Here is a 19,689-nt window from a genome sequence, read left to right as displayed (position 1 = left end):
TTTCTGTCATGCTGGACTTAGTGTATTTAATGGTAGTTTTCGGGATAGGCTTTTGGTCATTAGTTTAGTCTAGTATGTGAAATGGGAAAGATTGAAGCAAAAGGAGAAAGGGGCAGCAGAGGATGAGATGGTTACATAGCATCACCAACTCAATAGACATGAATTTGGGCAAACTCCAGAAGATAGTGAAGGACAGGGAAGCCTGGTGTGCTGCAGTCCATGGGTTAGCAGAGTCAGACATGACTTTGCAACTGAATAACAACAACAATATATAAAACATCTGGAACTAAACATTTAATGTTATGCTAAAAATATATATCCTTAGTGTATTTCCCCTGAATACTAAGTAATATTGTCTGTTGAGAGAATGTTTCTTCTTATAAATTGTGTCCTATTGCTTTGAAAATAGGATATTTATAAGTTTCATTTAACGTTTTCTTTCTAATTTTATTTCATTCTTTTTTCCTTCTTTCTTTTTCAATAGAAATTTTAGTTTACTTTCATTTGGAGAGGAAGCTGAGGAAGAAGAGGAGGAAGTGAATCGAGTTAGTCAGGTAAAACTCTTAATTTGCCCTTTGTTCAGAATTGTAAAAGAGATTAGGGTCTATATTCTCACTCATTTTTGTATCTACTGCTATATATAGGACAGCATGTTTTACATGTTTTACAGCAAATTTTAAATGTTCATTGAACCGATTCATAAAATGATTTGTGTGGTCGTAATATTTGCAACTTCTGAAATGATTTGAAATACATTTTTTAATCTGGCATTTTAAAAATCAGTTACAAACTGGGGTTAAAGAATGATTTAATGTCGTGATTCAGATTTTAATTGCTGTTGGTTTAATTGGATTACTAGATGGTTTGTTATTAATATTACTGTAATAAACAGTGACAGACCAAAGCTCTTATATTCATTTTAATATAATTTATATATATTTATTCTTTTCATTAATTCCCATCACAGCCCTGTAAGGTAGGTATTGTTATTTCCATTTTACCTATGAGTAAATTAAGTATTAATAGATTGTAATTTGCTCAAAGTCACATACCTAGTAAGTTGCTAGAGCTGGGAGCTGAACCTACAGCTGTCTCTATAAAATCCACGTCTCAGGTTATACATTGCTTCCTGGCCTTTACCCCACCAATGCTTCCCATAGGCCTTTAAGTATGGTTTTCCTCAATATCCCTTTCATCACGGTACTCATTGCTGAAACACTTACAGTGCTGTACCATTGTTTAAAGCAGTGATTCTGACAAATATGCCCCAAGAAAATCATCTTCAAGGATTTTTACTCTCCTAGATTTTCATCTCATCCTTTCATGACAGTTAGTGAACACTGAGACCTAAAGGATAAGATCCAAAGTCTTTTTTGTAGTATGTAATTAAAACTCTATAACCTAGTACTGCCTTTCTCACTTAACACAGTCACCTATTTCTTACTAACACTGACAATAGCATCAACTTAAAAGCACCTTATTTTTACCCTTGTCTTTACTTCTTTATCTGCATGCTTCCCTCATCATTGAGCCTGGTTTGGTAAGCTGCTATTGGGCACACAGTAAGCACTCTACTTATACCTCTTGCATTAAAATTGAATTAAAATGGGCATGTGTAAGTAAGAATTTAGTCATAATTTTTTTTCTTTAACTGTCTTCAGTATCCTTGATTGATCTATTTAATACTATAGATTCAATTACCACTTGTATACTGTTAATAACATTCTGAACTGTAGGAGACAAAGCCAAATATTTCCCCTGGGCTCTTATCCCTCATTCTGTGTTGCCTTTAGGAAACATCACTATTTTTAGATATCAAAACTAAATTCATTTTCACATGATAACTTCCTTTTTCAATTTCTTATCAATATCACCAACTATTCTGTCACCTCTCCCATCAGGAAGCCTCTGTACCCTCTTATCCTTCTCTATCAGAGGGCAGACAGACTAAAAACCACAATCACAGAAAACTAACCAATCTGATCCCACGGACCACAGCCTTGTCTAACTCAGTGAAACTATGAGCCATGCTGTGTAGGGCCACCCAAGGTGAACTGATCATGGTGAAGAGTTCTGACAAAACGTGCTCCACTGAAAAAGGGAATGGCAAATCACTTCAGTATTCTTGCCTTGAGAACCCCATGAACAGTATGAAAAGGCAAAAAGATAGGATACTGAAAGATGAACTCCCCAGGTGGGTAGGTACCCAATATGCTACTGGAGAAGAGTGGAGAAGTAACTTCAGAAAGAATGAAGAGACGGAGCCAAAACAACAACAACACCCAGTTGTGGATGTGACTGGTGATGGAAGTAAAGTCCGATGCTGTAAAGAGCAATATTGCATAGGAACCTGGAATGTTAACTCCATGAATCAAGGCAAATTGGAAGTGGTCAAACAGGAGATGGCAGGAGTGAACATCGACATTTTAGCAATCAGCGAACTAAAATGGAATGGAATGGGTGAAATTAACTCAGATGATCATTATATCTACTACTGTGGACAAGAATCCATTAGAAGAAAGGGAGTAGCCATCATAGTTAACTAAAGAGTCCGAAATGCAGTACTTGGATGCAGTCTCAAAAATGACAGAATGATCTCTGTTCATTTCCAAGGCAAACTGTTCAATATCACAGTAATCCAAATCTATGCTCCAACCAGTAATGCTGAAGAAGCTGAAGTTGAATGGTTCTATGAAGACCTACAAGACCTTCTAGAACTAACACTTAAAAAAGATATCCTTTTCGTTATAGGGGACTGGAATGCAAAAGTAGGAAGTCAGGAAATACCTGGAGTAACAGGCAAATCCGGCCTTGGAGTACAAAATCAAGCAGGGCAAAGGCTAATAGAGTTTTGCCAAGAGAACACACTGGTCATAGCAAATACCCTCTTCCAGCAATACAAGAGAAGACTCTACACATGGACATCACCAGATGGTCAATACTGAAATCAGACTGATTATATTCTTTGCAGGCAAAGATGGAGAAACTCTGTACAGTCAGCAATAACAAGACTAAGAGCTGGCTGTGGCTCAGATCATGAAGTCCTTATTGCCAAATTCAGACTTAAATTGAAGAAAGTAGGGAAAACCACTCGACCATTCAGGTATGACCTAAATCAAATCCCTTACGATTATACAGTGGAAGTGAGAAATAGATTCAAGGGATTAGATCTGATAGACAGAGTGCCTGAATAACTATGGACGGAGGTTTGTAACATTGTACAGGAGGCAGGGATCAAGACCATCCCCAAGAAAAATAAATGCAATAAGGCAAAATGGTTGTCTGAGAAGGCCTTACAAATAGCTGTGAAAAGAAGAGAAATGAAAGGCAAAGGACAAAAGGAAAGATATACCCTGAATGCAGAGTTTCAAAGAATAGCAAGGAGAGATAAGAAAGCCTTCCTCAGTGATCAATGCAAAGAAATAGAGGAAAACAACAGAATGGGAAAGACTAAAGATCTCAAGAAAATTAGAGCTACCAATGGAACATTTCATGTAAAGATGGGCACAATAAAGGCCAGAAATGGTATGGACCTAACAGAAGCAGAAGATACTAAGAAGAGGTGGAAAGAATACATAGAACAATAAGGAAAAGATCTTAATGATCCAGATAACCAGGATGGTATGATCACTCACCTAGAGCCAGACATCCTGGAATGTGAAGTCAAGTGGGCCTTAGGAAGCATCATTCTGAACAAAGCTAGTAGAGGTGATGGAATTTCAGTTGAGCTATTTCAAATCCTAAAAGATGATGCTGTGAAAGTGCTGCACTCAATATGCCAGCAAATTTGGAAAACTCAGCAGTGGCCACAGGACTGGAAAAGGTCAGTTTTCATTCCAATCCCAAAGAAAGGTAATGCCAAAGAATGCTCAAACTACTGCACAATTGCACTCATCTCACACGCTAGCAAAGTAATACTCAAAATTCTCCAAGCCAGACTTCAACAGTACGTGAACCATGAACTTCCAGATATTCAAGCTGGATTTAGAAAAGGCAGAGGAACCAGAGATCAAATTGCCAACATCCGCTGGATCATCGAAAAAGCAAGAGAGTTCCAGAAAAACATTCTATTTCTGCTTTATTGACTATGCCAAAGCCTTTGACTGTGTGGATTAAAATAAACTGTGGAAAATTCTGAAAGAGATGGGCATACCAGACCACCTGACCTGCTTCCTGAGAAATCTGTATGCAGGTCAGGAAGCAACAGTTAGAACTGGACATGAAACAACAGACTGGTTCCAAATTGGGAAAGGAGTACCTCAAGTCTGTATATTGTCACCCTGCTTATTTAACTTATATGCAGAGTAAAGAGAAGCTCTGGACTGGATGAAGCACAAGCTGGAATCAAGATTGCAGGGAGAAATATCAATAACCTCAGATATGCAGATGACACCACCCTTATGGCAGAAAGTGAAGAAGAACTAAAGAGCTCTTGATGAATGTGAAAGAGGAGAGTGGAAAGTCGGCTTAAAACTCAACATTCAGAAAATTAAGCACATGGCTTCTGGTCCCATCACTTCATGGCCAATAGAAGGGGAAGCAATGGAAGCAGTGAGAGACTTTATTTTGGGGGCGGGGCCCTCCAAAATCACGCTGATGGTGACTGCAGCCATGAAATTAAAAGATGCTTACTCCTTGGAAGAAAAGTTATGACCAACCTAGACAGCATATTAAAAAGCAGAGACATTACTTTGCCAACAAAGGTCCATCTACTCAAGGCTATGGTTTTTCCAGTATGTATGGATGTGAGAGTTGGACCATAAAGAAAGCTGAGCACTGAAAAATTGATGCTTTTGAACTGTGGTGTTGGAGAAGATTCTTGAGAGTCTCTTGGACTGTAAGGAGATCCAACCAGTCCATCCTAAAGGAAATCAGTCCTGAATATTCATTGGAAGGACTGATGTTGAAGCTGAAGCTCCAATACTTTGGCCACCTGATGCGAAGAACTGACTCACTGTAAAAGACCCTGATGCTGGGAAAGATTGAAGGTGGGAGGAGAAGGGGACGACAGAGGATGAGATGGTTGGATGGCATCACCAACTCGATGGACATGAGTTTGAGTAAACTCCAGGAGTTGGTGATGGACAGGGAGGCCTGGCATGCTGCAGTTCACGGGGTCACAAAGAGTTGGACATGACTGAGCGTCTGAACAGAACTGAACTGACTGACTCTGTCAGCCCGGAATCTGAGAAGTCATCTTTAGATGTCAGTGTACTAGTCTTATATTATTCATGATTCACATTTGTCCCTAATCAAAATGAAAGATTCACTGTATATCGTGATCCTGTAGGTATTTTTGTAAATGGAAAAAATCACGAATGTTAGATCTGAGAATTGCCAGGATTCCGTTTCATTGATGTTATCTGAAGATGTCCAGTTTCCTTGTATATCCATGCCTTCTGCAGCATCTTCCCAGGCCTGTTTTTTCTTTTGCTTGGAGTGTATGCTCTCCTTTATTTGACTAATTTTTATTTTTCCTTTGTAATATTTAGTTTCATTGTTAACTTCTTAATGCCTGTACTTCCCTCCTAAAGCTGAGCCATCAAAGCACTTATTATCCTTCATTGTAATGATTTCTTTTCTTATCTGTGCTATGTATTTTATGTAATCTTTATAATAATGTCATATGGATTTTATTCCTGATTTATAAATGGCAAAATCAATACTCAGATACTAAGTTTCTTGTCCAATTAAGAGTCATGGAATCTGAATTTTGACTTGAGTTTCTGTAGCTATTAAAGTATCTAGTGTGGTTTTGAATACTGCAAAAGCTGCCTCCTTTTAAATGGCTGGCAGAAACTTTCACTGATAGCGCAGCATTCTGGGGTTAGGGACAGCTGGCTCAGTGCAGTCAGCCCACCGCCCTTTCCTAACTTCTGCAGGGCCCTGGGTGGTACTAGTTTAGCAGCCATGTAGCAAGAGTAGGTAGTCAAAAGGAATTTTTCTGTCAGTCTTTTTGTTGAATTAAATTTCTGGTCTAAAGTAAGATTTGTGCACAATTACTGAGATTGACTTTACTAGGAAATTAGTTTGAATTTTTTCTGTTGGTAACAACATGTCTTAAATGTTGAAAGCATATCTTCCTCCTGCTGCTTGCTTTTTGCACAAAGTTTAAAAACAAAAAAAAAATACATGTTTTGACTTCTACTGATTATAGTGAACTGGCCACTGCAAAAGCAATTTGTGTTTGCTGAAGGTTGAAATGTGAAAGAATCTACTGTGGACAGTTGTAGCTTGCTTTTTAAGTTTTCTTTTAAATGTGTAAAACACTTTAAACTGTAGAAAGACCAGTTAAAATCTTTCCTTCTTGCCAAGAACATCGCAGCCCACAGTCCATTATCAAATAAGAAGAATAACTAGTATTGTGCCATCACATTTCTCTCGTCCGACTTTTTATTTGAGGGTGCTATGTGATAAAATTATCAACTGTTTGTTTCTGACTCTCAAATCTGTATCTCTAGGCTGACTTATTTTTCTCCAGCTGCCTAGTAGACATCTCTGTATTAGAATTTCTCACTAGTTACCCAAGCCCTAGCCAAGGCTTAATTCGTTATCTTTTCTTCCCAAACTTCTCCATGTTCTGTGAATTCTTTTTCTAATTCCTTGGTATCAGTGTCCCCTAAAGAAGAATTTTAGATTTAATTCTGATGTTTTTCTTACTTTTTCCCTTGCACAACCAGTTAGTTGCATTAGGTCTACCAATTTTCATCTGTGGCATATCTCAAATCTTATTTTTAATTTATTTTACTACTCCTCTTATTCCAGCCTTCATTATCTCTAGGCTGTGCCGCTGCCCTAGTCTGCAGACTGATCCCTCATCTCCCTTCTCTTTTTATCCCTTCCACTCATTGCTATCAGAATAGTCTTCCTGAAGCCTGATAAAGATGCTATAGCTGCTCTTTGTTGACTATAAAAATAAAGCCAAGTTCCTTGGCCTATTATTTCAGGCTTCTACTTTCATGACTCCTCTTTACCAACTCTGTCCTTTAGGGTAATGCTTCTTAAACTTCCTCACTAATAAAAAGTCACTTATAGTACTTTAAAAAAATTAAATTCCTATATCCATCTCAGACCTACTGATTCAAAATCTCTAGGGGAGAAACCTAGGAATCTGTATTTTTAATGAATTCAGTAGAAATCTTACCTGGAAAATGTAGGACACACTGTGTTAGCAGATCCGAACTATTTGCTGTTCTACATATATGCCTTGTATTTTCCTTTATGTGTCTTTGTTCATGTTTTTTTTCCTCTGCATGTAATAGCTTATTCCACTTCTCAATGTCAGAGCCATATTTATCTTCAGCATGTAGAATACTATATTTTCTAAATGTCTTTCCCAGTTTTTCTTCATCTTTTCTTTTTCTGATCTAATTTCTACCTTGTGATTCTTGTATTTTCCTTTTAAACACATTCTTTTTACTTTATGATGCAAGAAATGTATGACTTTACTCTTGTTGAATATTGTATTCAACTGTATTCAAACATTACACCCTTTTATTTCTGCCTTATTAATTTTGTAGGGTCCTAGGCTCTGAGCTCCTTCACAGTAAACTTTGTGTCATCTTTGAGTGGCTGTGTGTTGCAGTAGAAATAGCATAGATTTGGGATCATACAAACTCATATTGGCACTTCATTTTTACAGATAGTCTGTGACTATGGAGAAGGTGATGGCACCCCACTCCAGTACTCTTGCCTGGAAAATCCCATGGGAGGAGCCTGGTAGGCTGCAGTCCATGGGGTTGCGAAGAGTCGGACACGACTGAGTGACTTCACTTTCACTTTTCACTTTCATGCCTTGGAGAAGGAAATGGCAACCCACTCCAGTGTTCTTGCCTGGAGAATCCCAGGGACGGGGGAGCCTGGTGGGCTGCTGTCTATGGGGTCATACAGAGTTGGACACAACTGAAGCGACTTAGCAGCAGCAGCTTGGATAACTTAAGTCTCTCTAAGCCTCCATTTTTCTCTTTGTAGCATGTAGCATGGAAATAATAGATATCATTTAGAGCTGTGAAATAAGGATACAGATAATCCTTAATTTGATAGGTCATGCAATTGAAAAGTGGTTTTGAAAATCAAATGTCTTAAACAATGTACTCTAGAAGTTGTCTTTTATTCTCAAAGAGCTAAAAAATATCAGTCACTAATATGATCATGATTATCATGCAGAAGCTGCTGCCCTGCACTCAGGTAGAGAGCTGCTGAGAAACTTCACCAGCTTCCTGAGGTAGGAAGTCATGAGCACAGCACAGTTGGCCCAGGGCCCTTCCTGTGCACTCCCACAGGGTCCTTGATAGTAGCTTGAGCAGCCTGGGAGAGCATGGGTGTACACCTGTACATCGTGACCCACTAACGACTCATTCTCCATATGTGAGTGGGTCTTGAAACAACGAGCAGAATCTTTTGGCATACAGAATTTAGCTGTTTTGTCTATTCATATTATGGAATCATGGGTAAGTTTAGCTTGAGAAAAGAGAGCAACAACACCAAAAATTGTTGACATTTACTGGCTTAAAGAAGAGGAAATTTCTGTAGAGAGCTAAATTCTAGGGAGAACAGAAATAGAAATATATTTTGTTTATTTTGCTTTTGTACTGTTCTTCAGCCTTCAAATACATTTTGCCTTTTAGGGACAATGAAACTTGGATCAGAAAAGGGAAGGCTAGCTTGAATTTTGGAAGAGTGTGACCAAATGGTATATTTTAAAAAATTTAGCCTGTTTTTAAATATCGATAACTAGAGCCAAAGTCAGTGTCTTTTATAGTGACTAAGAGCAATTTGCAGTTTCAGAGGTTGCATGAAATTAAGTATTTCTAGAGGGCTTGAAAATAATTGTTTCATTATTCATTTGCTTATCAAGTTTCTTTCTTTCAGTGGCTCCACAGTGTTAATCTTTATCCCAGAACCTAACATCACAAGTTAATAATTGGTAAAGTCTGAATTGAGGCTTTACTTTATGTGAAAGAAGAAATAAGATAGAGTCCCCCTGGTTTATGGATTATCAGTGTGGGATTACAGACACTGCTTCACCCCACTCAATATTCATGAGAAGGTGCCTCTCTCCCAAGGGTTAGCTTTCTTTCATTATTTATTTCAGTATCTTTCTACTACCTGATAAAATCTCTTTTAGAATAATAGAATTTTATAGCTCAAAGGGATCTAGTCCAACTTCCTTTCTTTATAGATGAAGAAACTGAGACTCTGGTTAAGTGACTTGCCAGACTGACTTCATTTCCTTTTTGATAGGATTGCATGATAGGAGGATGCCATAACAAGTATCTTGAGTTCAGGAAAGCACATTGTCGGAGTCTCTAATGATATGCTTGTGGACAACATGAGGAAATGTGATCTGGGAGATAGTACAGTCAGATGGATTTAGAGCTGATTGAATACTTCTGCCCAAAGAGTGCTTTGTTGTCAACCTGTGCCTAATTATTTGAACTAGTAAGTTGAAATGTAATAGGAGTACATGTATATTCTGTGCTTTAGTTTAATGAAATCAGCTAAATAGGTATGACTTAATAGCCTGTAAGCCTTATTGAATTATTAAGAGTAAGGTCTCTGGAATAAGGAATTTAACATTCTTTGCATTTTGGGGGATTGCATTTGCAGCATTTTGTTCAGTTCTGAACACCTTTAAGGATACTGACAAACTAGATGTATCCAGAGGAAGGGAGGGTCATGAGGAGGATGGGCATAATGCCAAAAACATGTTCCTCAGGGAATGCTTGAATAACTGGATATACATTGGCGAAATAAAATCTAACTGAAAATGTAAGCCTAGGCTTCAAATATTTGAAAGGTTTTTATCTGGAAGATACTCTCCTTTATATTGCTTTATTAAATAATAGTTTCATTCAAATGTCCATGTTGGTAAAGTTTGCTTCTGAATTTTTGTGTATAACTTAAACAAGAATGTCAGAAAATGTTTTTCTAATAAAACTTATGATCAGATGAGTAGTTTTCCCGAGGCAAGTTAAATGGTAGGTCTAGTAAAAAAATATCTTAATAGCTAAATTTGAAAATAGTTACTAAATTGTGCCACATTCATATTGATACACAGTATTTTTTCTTCAAGATATGTTAGCATTTTAATTTCGAACCTAAATTTATAAAAAAAGCTTTTTTCTTACCCAGAAAAATGTATGTTGATAAATATATCACTTTTGAGAATAAAGTGATAATATTTTTGTCTTACTCTCATTTATCCTTTGAGATTATAGTTTCCAGGTGGGTTAGGCATAGCCTGGAAAGTTTTGTACAGAGGCTGTCGGAAATGTTAAATAGTTTTTTTTATCACATGGCTTGTGGGATCTTAGTTCCCTGACCAGGGATTGAGCCCCACTCTCAGCAGTTGAAATGTGGAGTCCTAACCATTGGATCAGCAGGGAGTTCCCCAGTCTATTTTATAAAATGTTTTTTCTCATTAAATTGTATTAAACTTTAATTTACTTATCTTTCTAGTTGTTTATATTTCACTTTTTAAAAATGTTGATGTATTTGTAATCACTTTGTATTTCTGCTGTAGCAAATTACCATAAACTTAATGATTCAAAGCAAAATAAATTTAGTATTTTATAGTTCTGGAGGCCAGAAATCCAAAACAGGCTTCACTGGCCTAGATAATGAGGTACTGGCAGGGCTGCCTTCCTTCTGGCAGCTGAAGAGAATCCATTCCCTTATTTTTCCAGTTGCTAGAGACTGCCTATATTCTTTGGTTAATGTCTTCATCTTCAAAGCCAGCAATAGCAGGTCAAGACTTTCTTATCTTTCATCATTCTGCCCCTGACTTTCCTGCTTCCATCTTTCTTATAAAGATTTGTGATTACCTTGGACCCACCCTGATAATCTGGGATAATCTCCTCATCTCAAAATTCTTAATTTACCTACAGAATTCCTACTGCCAAGTTAAGTAACTTACCCACAAGTTTTGAAGATCAGGAAGTGGACATCTTTAGGGGCTGTTACCTGCCTACAACCTATTTGTATCTAAACAAAACTGTGCGGAGTATTCCTATTAACAGCACTTGTTTATGGTTCATTTTTAGTTTTAGAAGGTAGAAATAGGATTAGTTGGATGGTTGAAAATTAAACATAGATTTTCTTTTTCTCCAATTAGAGAAAGAGTTGTCCAATTACAGAACTCCTTTAAAAAGGGGTGATTTTTCATGTATGTATGTGTGTAGTTATTAAGCTCCTTTCCAGTGTGGAGATACTGGTTGACTAGTCAGTGATGTCAAGGAGATTCCTGCATTGTGTGGGAGACTAGATTAAATGGCTTAAAGATTTTTCCTCCTGTCAAGTTTTCTGGTTCTGTACTAAAGGTCACAAGAATGTTAATAGGGTTCATCATATAAACTAATATATATATATATATATATATATATATAAGCAGAGATGGAGACTGATAGATTGATTGAATTTTAGGAATTGGCTTGTATGTTTATGGGGGCTGGCAAGTCTAAAATCAGTAGAGTAGGCCAGCAAGTTGGAAACTCAAGGAGGAGTTACTGTGATAGTCTTGAGTCCAAAATCTGTAGGCTAGAAAGTCAGGCATAATTTTTGTGTTACAGTGATGAGGCCAGATTGCTTCTTCTTGGGAAAGTCTTTACTCTTAAGGCCTTCAGCTGATTAGATGAGGCCCACCTACATTTTGGTGGATAATCTGCTTTACTTAGTCTACTGATTTAAGTGTTTAATCACATGTTTAAAAAATACTTAGTTTTGTAACACCATCTGGACTGGTGTTTGAATAGACAGCTTGGGTACATAGCATAAAATTAACTATCACACTGAAGTAGTTAGAAATTGGCACTCAGACCTTCCAACTTCTTGACCACTATGCCTCTTGCGTTCTTTCTACTTGTATTTAGTTCCCACTCTTTCACTGCCTCTGTGCTCTTGATAAGAAGTAGCAGATAATAATATAACTTTCCCAAATCCCCTTTGATGTCCATTTTCAGGTTTGCTTATGGTTTTGAATTTACCTTGGAGCTTCTTCTGTTGTGCTCACTAAATATATTTAGTATTTTTTTCAGCCCCTAAACCAATTAATGAGCCAGCTGCCTTTATGTAACGTCTTCAAAAATTATTTTAAAGTATATTTGGTGTTTCTTCTTTCTCTAAAATTATTATTGATGGTATAAATAAGAACCTTAAAATGGGTCTCAGAAAGAATAGGCATGAAAGAAGTATTTGAATTCATTTTTACCCTCTTAGAGCCTATCTCCTATTTATTTTCTTGGCCTGCAGGATTCAAAGTCTACTATAGTGGGAATGGACATCTAAAAAATTGCTTTTGATCATATATTTCTCTACTAGTTTAATTGAAAATATTAATTTAAATTTGAAATGGTAATAATTATTCATATTAATCAGTTTCCTTCTATTGTGAAGTCTTATTTAAAGTTAATGTTAGGGGCACGGTATCTAAAGGCATTCAGGATGGTGCAGCGTCTGACCTACCGGCATAGGCTGTCCTACAATACAGCCTCTAACAAAACCAGGCTGTCCCGAACCCCTGGTAATAGAATTGTTTACCTTTATACCAAGAAGGTTGGGAAAGCACCAAAATCTGCATGTGGTGTGTGCCCAGGCCGACTGAGAGGCGTTCGTGCCGTGAGGCCAAAAGTTCTCATGAGGTTGTCTAAAACGAAGAAACACGTCAGCCGAGCCTATGGTGGTTCCATGTGTGCTAAATGTGTCCGCGACAGGATCAAGCGCGCTTTCCTTATTGAAGAGCAGAAGATTGTTGTGAAAGTATTGAAAGCACAAGCGCAGAGTCAGAAAGCTAAATAAAAAATGAACCATTTTTGAGTAATAAATCAAAACGCCTTGTTCTGTTCAAAAAAAATAAAATAAAACAAAATTAATGTTAAGACAAGTTTCTTCTTTTCCTTTAAGCTGGTTTAAGTTTTAGGAGATAAACAAGAAACCATTTTTAAAGAAATTTTATTTATCTGTTTTTGGCTGCACTGGGTCTCTGTTGCAGTGTGTGAACTTTCTCCAGCTGCAGGCGGGGATGCTCTCTAGCTGTAGTGTGCAGGCTTCTCATTGCGCTGGCTTCTCTTGTTGTGGACCACAGGCTATAGGGTGCACAGGCTTCAGTACTTGCAGCGCATGTGGAATCTTCCTGAATCAGGGATTGAACTTGTGTCGCCTGTTTTGGCAGGCAGATTCTTTACCACTGGACCATCGGGGAAGTTCAAAAACCCATTTTTAAAAAATGTTAATTAAGCTAACATTTATAAACTAATATTTACAAGTAAATGGAATAGTATAGCTTATTAATGGACCAAGAACCTGGAGACCTGAATTCTAATCTTACTCTTCTTACGTATTAGTGCAACTCTCATTTCCTGATCTATTATCTGTTTCTGGACTAGAGAGTCTGAGGCCTCCTCTGGCTGTTATGTCTGTAATTGTGACTCCATGAAGGAAGCACATGGGGAGAATTGATAAGGAACTATTTCTTAGTGTAAATGAAAATAAACAGTGATGGCTAGAGGTGCAGAAGGAAGAAATTTTAGAAAGGAAAACATGAAAATAAGATGCTTGTGTTTTATTCTAGTTGAGGTCATTTTATATTCATTTGTTCACTTTTGTACTCATATCTCATGTAACAAAACTGCTATTATTATTATTTCCAGTTTTTAGGCATAGGTTCTGAAGTCTGATGAGGTCATTCTCTTTCCCTAAATGGTACAAGTTTTGGCCTAAAGCCCACAGAATTACTGATTATTAGATTTTGAAATTCTTTTGGTCTAACTGTTATCCTCTTTTCCTGTGTTCTTTCTATTATACCACCTTCAGTTTTTGGACAGTTTACATTGTTAGACAAACATCAAGTAATTCTTTGATGTTTGTCTTTTTATTACTTCTTGGTTTTCGTAAGGTTATGGAATTAGAAATATATATTAATTGCATATCAGATTCTGTGACTTTTTAAAAGTACAGATAATAGTATCTTTAATTGAGAAAAGTTTTTATTTTGCCTAGTGAAACTGGACTATAAGTATATTTAAATGGACATCTAAAAAATGATTAGGTCTTTAAAATGTGGAGTACTCCATGTTAATACAGAAAAATTCTAAAATAGATTATTTTTATCATGGAAATAAATTTCAGAAAGTATACATCTGCTTCAAAGTAAGGCCTGTCAAATTTAGAAGCCTATTCTCAAAATTGTTAAGCAGTGAAGAATGAGGATAAAGGGGAAAAGGTCTTTTCACCTCTCTGTATTTGACATTTTAAAATTTCAGTTAACACATTTTGTAATGAATTTTTCAAAATAAAAACTTCCTTCAAGATAGAAATTGTCTTTTTTTCTTATCAACTCTAACCTCATACTGGTCACTCAGACATGATTAATTGAGGGATGGGAATGGTAAGCAGCTTTCCACCTTAAGATAGAAAGTATGAATTTAAAGTTTTCTCACCTTGTGGTGAGGAAGCTTGTACAATAGTCTGCAGCTCTGAAACAGGCCAGTTGTTCTGGGTCCATAGGGGCCTATAGGAAAAGAAAAATGGAATATATCATTGTAAGATAGACCAGGATTTAAATCCTAGATCTTCTACCACTAGCTTTCTGAATTACTTAATCTAAGTCTATTTTCTATCTGTAAAATGGGGCTGATAATGGCTACCTTACTACTTTGATTTGGTGACAAGAGGAATTGAGATGTGGGAATATTGTATTGTAGCTCAGTGCCTGACACAAGTATATATTTAATAAATTAGAATAATGGTTGTAGCTTGTTTTAATTTTTATTGGGATATACTTGATTTATAGTGTAGTGTTTCAGGTGTACAGCAAAGTGAATCAGATATACATACACATATATCCACTCTTTTTTTAGATTCTTTTCACATATAGGTCATTACAGAGTGCTGAGTAGAGTTCTCTGTGCTATACAGTAGGTTCTTATTAGTCTATTTTACAAATTTCTAGGCCCATCCCTACTGCCAAAAATGACATTATTTTGTCCGTTTTTAAATAGTTCTACTTATCTTATAATGTCTTATATAAATTTAAAGTATAAATTTACTGAGAATATGACTTTTGAAGTTATTTAATATTAGGTCACCAATGAGCAGTCATACATGAAAAGATCTTTTACATATGCTAAGTAGTATTTTATAGATGTTCTCATCTGGTTGCTTGGGTACATTTTAAAAGTGTTCTGTGCAAGAATACTATACTACTGTATTCTTGCCTGGAGAATCCCAGGGACGGGGAAGCCTGGTGGGCTGCCGTCTATGGGGTTGCACAGAGTCGGAAACGACTGAAGTGACTTAGCAGCAGCAGCAGTATACACAGTATATTTGAAGAATAATAGTGTGTGTTTATTTCAAACTACTCTTGTGATTTGTCTTCTGAGTTTTAATATATCAATCAAAAATTAACTAAGAAATCATAAAGAGTGTTTAGTGTTTGGAAATAGTAATCAATAAACTTGTTTTTAAGGCTATGTCACACTTTTTGAAGGAGAGATGCTTTTCAAATAATAATTTTAGTCTATGGGAGAATAAGATTGCTATTTTAAAAAGCTTTTGTTTCTACTTAGATTTTTCAGGAACATGTATCTTTTACTAATCACAGAATAGCAGTACTAGATAATATGTAAATGTGTTAACTTGTCCTTTGGGAAAACTGTTTTTTCCTCCACTCATGATTACATTGTACATTTCTTTCTAGAGCATGAAGGGGAAAAGCAAAAGTAGTCATGACTTGCTTAAGGATGATCCACATCTCAGCTCTGTTCCAGCTGTTGAAAGGTTAGTATGGTGCTAAGCTCTTATTTTTTGGCTCAGATAATTTTCTGGCTCCCTTTGTGAGGAAGCAGTCAGTTCTCATTAAGTCAAATTTTGTCAGCCCAACCTAAAAACTAAAGTGTTTTGGTAATGGGGGTAATAGAGCTACTAGCATAAAGGAGAGAGAATCACTCTGGTCACATTCACTCTCTTGCTATCGATCTATCTTTGTTGAGCTAATTAAAGTTACCTGTTAAACTTCTAAATCTTGGGGTAGTTTGAACACTAGAGAGCTGTCCACTTTAATGATTTAATGTTTAATTCAAAGTTTTTTTTACTAATCTTCTTCTTTAATCATTTTTGTCTCAGAATCATGAGTAAGCAAATCAGATTTGAAGGGTTTTGTGAGGAAATCACCACATTTTGGACCAGTTCACTGAGTATTATTCCATACATATTTCAGGAGTTACCAGAAAACTGTCTTACTGTTTTTGTTGCTTCTCTTTGGTACGGGAAAATGTCTGACTGTTAAATGTAATTATATGTGATTTACTGGACCAGTGATTGAAAGGTGGACTACAATACTGTGGTACTGAGTTTAGCTCATTTTCAGAAATTGTACATTGAAACAGTCTCTTCTTAACATACTTGTATTTGAAGGACTTGTCTTCTTCAGCCTGAAGACATAAAGCCAATAGAAGAAATTAATTTCTGCAGCCTTTTGTTCATAAAAATAGCACTATTGGTTATTTGCTTTTAAAAAAAAAAATTCTAGAGAATTTGTATTTGTGCTAATGGAGCATACCTTCTATTCTGTTTATAAAAAAAACTTTCTTTCAGAATGTTTCTCTTTGCTCTATGATGCCATTCTGAAATTCCTGTGTTGAAGTATTTTTGAGCTATTAATCATAGCAAAATATAAATTTTTGGGTAACTGAATAATTTTACTAGTTTCATTTTGAAGCTAAAATTTGTTTTTCTTATTTTTTGTAGTGAGAAAGGGGATGCAGCAGAAGATTCAGATGATGTGAGTTTTAATTTTAGTATAAATATAGTTGAACAGTATATAGAAAATTCAAAATCTTTACAAATGATTATTTTTCCTAAAAGGTACTATATATTATCTTTTATAAATATATAAAAATTTGAAAAATTTTTGAAAGATTTGGAAAATAAATTATGTATTTCAGTATTGGAATTTTCTTCATAGTAAATTTATGTATTTGTTTTCCTATAAAATCAGAATCTTATATATGAATTTCTAGCCTGTTTTTTTCTCCATCTCACATAGTGTTACATGAATACTCAAAATTTAGATGTCATTGATTTTGTTTTATTATGAGAAGCTTAAATGTTGATGTGTAACATCCTATATGATATATGGGGAATGCTTGAATCAGTCATTTATGGTAGTTTCCTTCTTCATACAAACATTTCAGAACATTCTCTCTTAAAACTGTCTTGACGTCTTTGCATTACTTGTACTGGCTATTAGAGCTGATAAGGCAAGATTTCCTTTATGTGTAAGAGATCAAGTTTTTCAAGTCATTCATTTGCCACTTGATATAAAAACTCATTGATCTGTGCATTGTACAGAAGGAAACACATAACTGTCCATGCAAGAACACAGCTTCATCTATTATCATATTCAAAAGACAGCATTTTCTCTGTGTGTAATGGAGAAAGAATGACTGTCTAACCTGGTCAAGAGAACCTTCTGGGAAGAGATGATGCTGTGTTGTGTCTTATAGGAGAATTAGGAGTTAACTAGTTCGAGAAAGAAACTGGTAAAGGGTGGGATCACTCTAGCTTAGAGAACAGCATATGTTAACACATAGTGACTGGAGAAGGCAATGGCACCCCACTCCAATACTCTTGCCTGGAAAATCCCGTGGACGGAGGAGCCTGGTGGGCTGCAGTCCATGGGGTTGCTAAGAGTCGGGCCTGACTGAGCGACTTCACTTTCACTTTGCACTTTCATGCACTGGAAAAGGCAATGGCACCCCACTCCAGTACTCTTGCCTGGAGAATCCCAGGGATGGGGGAGCCTGGTGGACTACCATCTGTGGGGTCGCACAGAGTTGGACATGACTGAAGCGACTTAGCAGCAGCAGCAACACATAGTAACTAGGAGAGAGTATATCTTATTTAGGAAGTACACTAAGGTTAAAGTTTGAGAAGGAACCTCACTGTGAGGAGAGCAGGAGGGAAGAGGGTTAGAGGGAGCCACATCTATAAAAGGCTCTGAAGTAGGAGAGAGTTTGTTGTGTTTCAGGAGCTGAAAACGGACCAAAGTGACCAGAACTTAGTGACAGGAAGGAGAATGGTGAGGTTGGAGAGGTGGAGAGAAGTCAAAGAGTAGAGAGCTTCATAGACTATGGTGAGGAGTTTAAATTTCATTCTAAAAATGATGAGAAACAGTTGAAGGGCATTAGTTAAAAAGATGAGTGCTGTGGTCAACTTTGCATTTTAGGAAGATCCGTGTTGGCAAAGTTAGAGGGGAAAAATTAGAAGAAATAGGCAGGACTCATTGAGAACTGTCAGGGAGCTATGTTGAGAGGAGAAATAAAGAAAGAAAGTGAAGTTGCTCAGTCGTGTCCGACTCTTTGCGATCCTATGGACTGCAGCCTGCCATGGTCCTCCATCTGTGGGATTTTCCAAGCAAGAGTACTGGACTGGGTTACCATTTCCTTCTCCAGAGCATCTTCCTGACCCAGGGATCAGGAACCTGGGTCTCCCGCATTGTAGGCAGACACTTTACCATCTGAACCACCAGAGAAGTCCTGTTGAGAGGAGAGCTGATAGAAAATCACAGCTGTGAGATGGGAGACAGACAGACTTGAAAGAGGTCTAAGAGGTGACTTATTCTCAGGGAGACAACCATAAGCTTTCTGATTTGGTCAGCTTGTTAGATGGGTACAAAAGACAAATGGGGAGAATGATGAAAAATAATGTGCTTAATAATGTACATTTTGTGATTCAGATAACTTGGAGACATCTGTGTAACGTTAATATGGATCTGGAAGGTAGGACCAAGGCCTGATGTAAAATTGTCCGTACGTTCTTATGGTCTTGGCAGGGGTAAGGTCACCTAAGGATAGTGTGTGATCTTTAACCTGTTTAGTGTCCCAAGATCCTTTGCAGTCACTAAAATGGTGGACCTCTGACCCAGGAAACACTGCATCCACAAACAAAATTTTACTAATTTGCATGGCATTTTTTTCTGTCTCCTGAGGACCATGCATGGAAGACCTGGGTCAATGGTTATGAAATTTTAAAGCTAAAGAAAGTCTTAAACATCTCACTGAAAACACTCACAATTTCTATCTACAGAGATTAGAAACAATCCACATTTTATAGCCTGAGAACCACTGCCCTAGGGTCCACAGGCTTCAAGTTAAGAATCCTGCCTCACCAAGACTCACCTGGTCAGAGAATCACAAGAGAAAAAGATCAACTTGGGTAGTTTCTTCCTTCTTCTCTACCCTCTTCCCTCCTTCTCTCTTCCTTTTTCTCTCCACTTCTCTCTCTGTTAATCCAGGGAGCTATTCTGCAAGTTGTCAATTTAGCAATAAGCACAACAGTCCAGAGTTTTAGCTCTTATGGAGCCTTTCCTTTGATCATTGGAGACAATAATCATATAAATAATTAAAATATATAGTATGTCAAATGAGTTATAAATGTTTTGAGGAAAAACAGGGAAGGGGAATAGAGACCACAGTGGGTGAGCGTGTTTCTGCCATTTTATTAGGGTGATCAAGAGAAGGAGCACTGAGAGGGTAAATTTGACCAGAGACCTGAAGAAGATGAAAGAGTGAGCAACGCAGATTCATAAAATAAGAGTTGCAGGTTGGAAGGAAGAGCAACTCCAGAGTTGGCTATGTTGCTGGCCTGGAATTGTAGGAGATTATGTCAAGGAGCTACAGATTGTATAGTGTC

The 19,689-nt window shown here is 36.9% G+C and overlaps 2 protein-coding genes and 1 long non-coding RNA gene across 10 annotated transcripts in view; 2 read left to right on the top strand and 1 right to left on the bottom strand.

The window, feature by feature from the left end:
• CWC27 (CWC27 spliceosome associated cyclophilin) overlaps positions 1-19,689 on the top strand; it is a 250,306-nt gene that overhangs the window by 33,280 nt on the left and 197,337 nt on the right. For all 8 annotated transcript variants that reach the window (XM_055554539.1, XM_055554540.1, XM_055554541.1 and 5 more), the window contains 3 exons: positions 485-554; positions 15,695-15,774; positions 16,744-16,777. In XM_055554539.1, the coding sequence (XP_055410514.1) occupies positions 485-554; positions 15,695-15,774; positions 16,744-16,777 (184 nt within the window). The remainder of the gene's footprint in view (positions 1-484; positions 555-15,694; positions 15,775-16,743; positions 16,778-19,689) is intronic.
• LOC129632829 (60S ribosomal protein L34-like) lies at positions 12,396-12,838 on the top strand. Its single transcript, XM_055554548.1, has one exon. It carries the CDS (start codon positions 12,409-12,411, stop codon positions 12,793-12,795), a length of 387 nt encoding a protein of 128 aa, XP_055410523.1. The 5' UTR covers positions 12,396-12,408; the 3' UTR covers positions 12,796-12,838.
• LOC129632831 (uncharacterized) lies at positions 13,056-19,289 on the bottom strand. Its single transcript, XR_008704684.1, has 3 exons — positions 19,176-19,289; positions 14,436-14,506; positions 13,056-13,183 (listed from the first exon to the last, which is right to left on the bottom strand). It is a non-coding gene; the product is annotated as an uncharacterized LOC129632831 (long non-coding RNA).

This window comes from Bubalus kerabau, chromosome 18 (assembly GCF_029407905.1).
Source record: "Bubalus kerabau isolate K-KA32 ecotype Philippines breed swamp buffalo chromosome 18, PCC_UOA_SB_1v2, whole genome shotgun sequence".
NCBI lineage: Eukaryota > Metazoa > Chordata > Mammalia > Artiodactyla > Bovidae > Bubalus > Bubalus kerabau.
This window is presented reverse-complemented; position numbering and strand designations above follow the sequence as displayed.

Bases quoted from the DNA above. Each gene is read 5' to 3' on its own strand.
- LOC129632829 (XM_055554548.1), top strand. From the start codon at position 12,409: ATGTTAGGGGCACGGTATCTAAAGGCATTCAGGATGGTGCAGCGTCTG.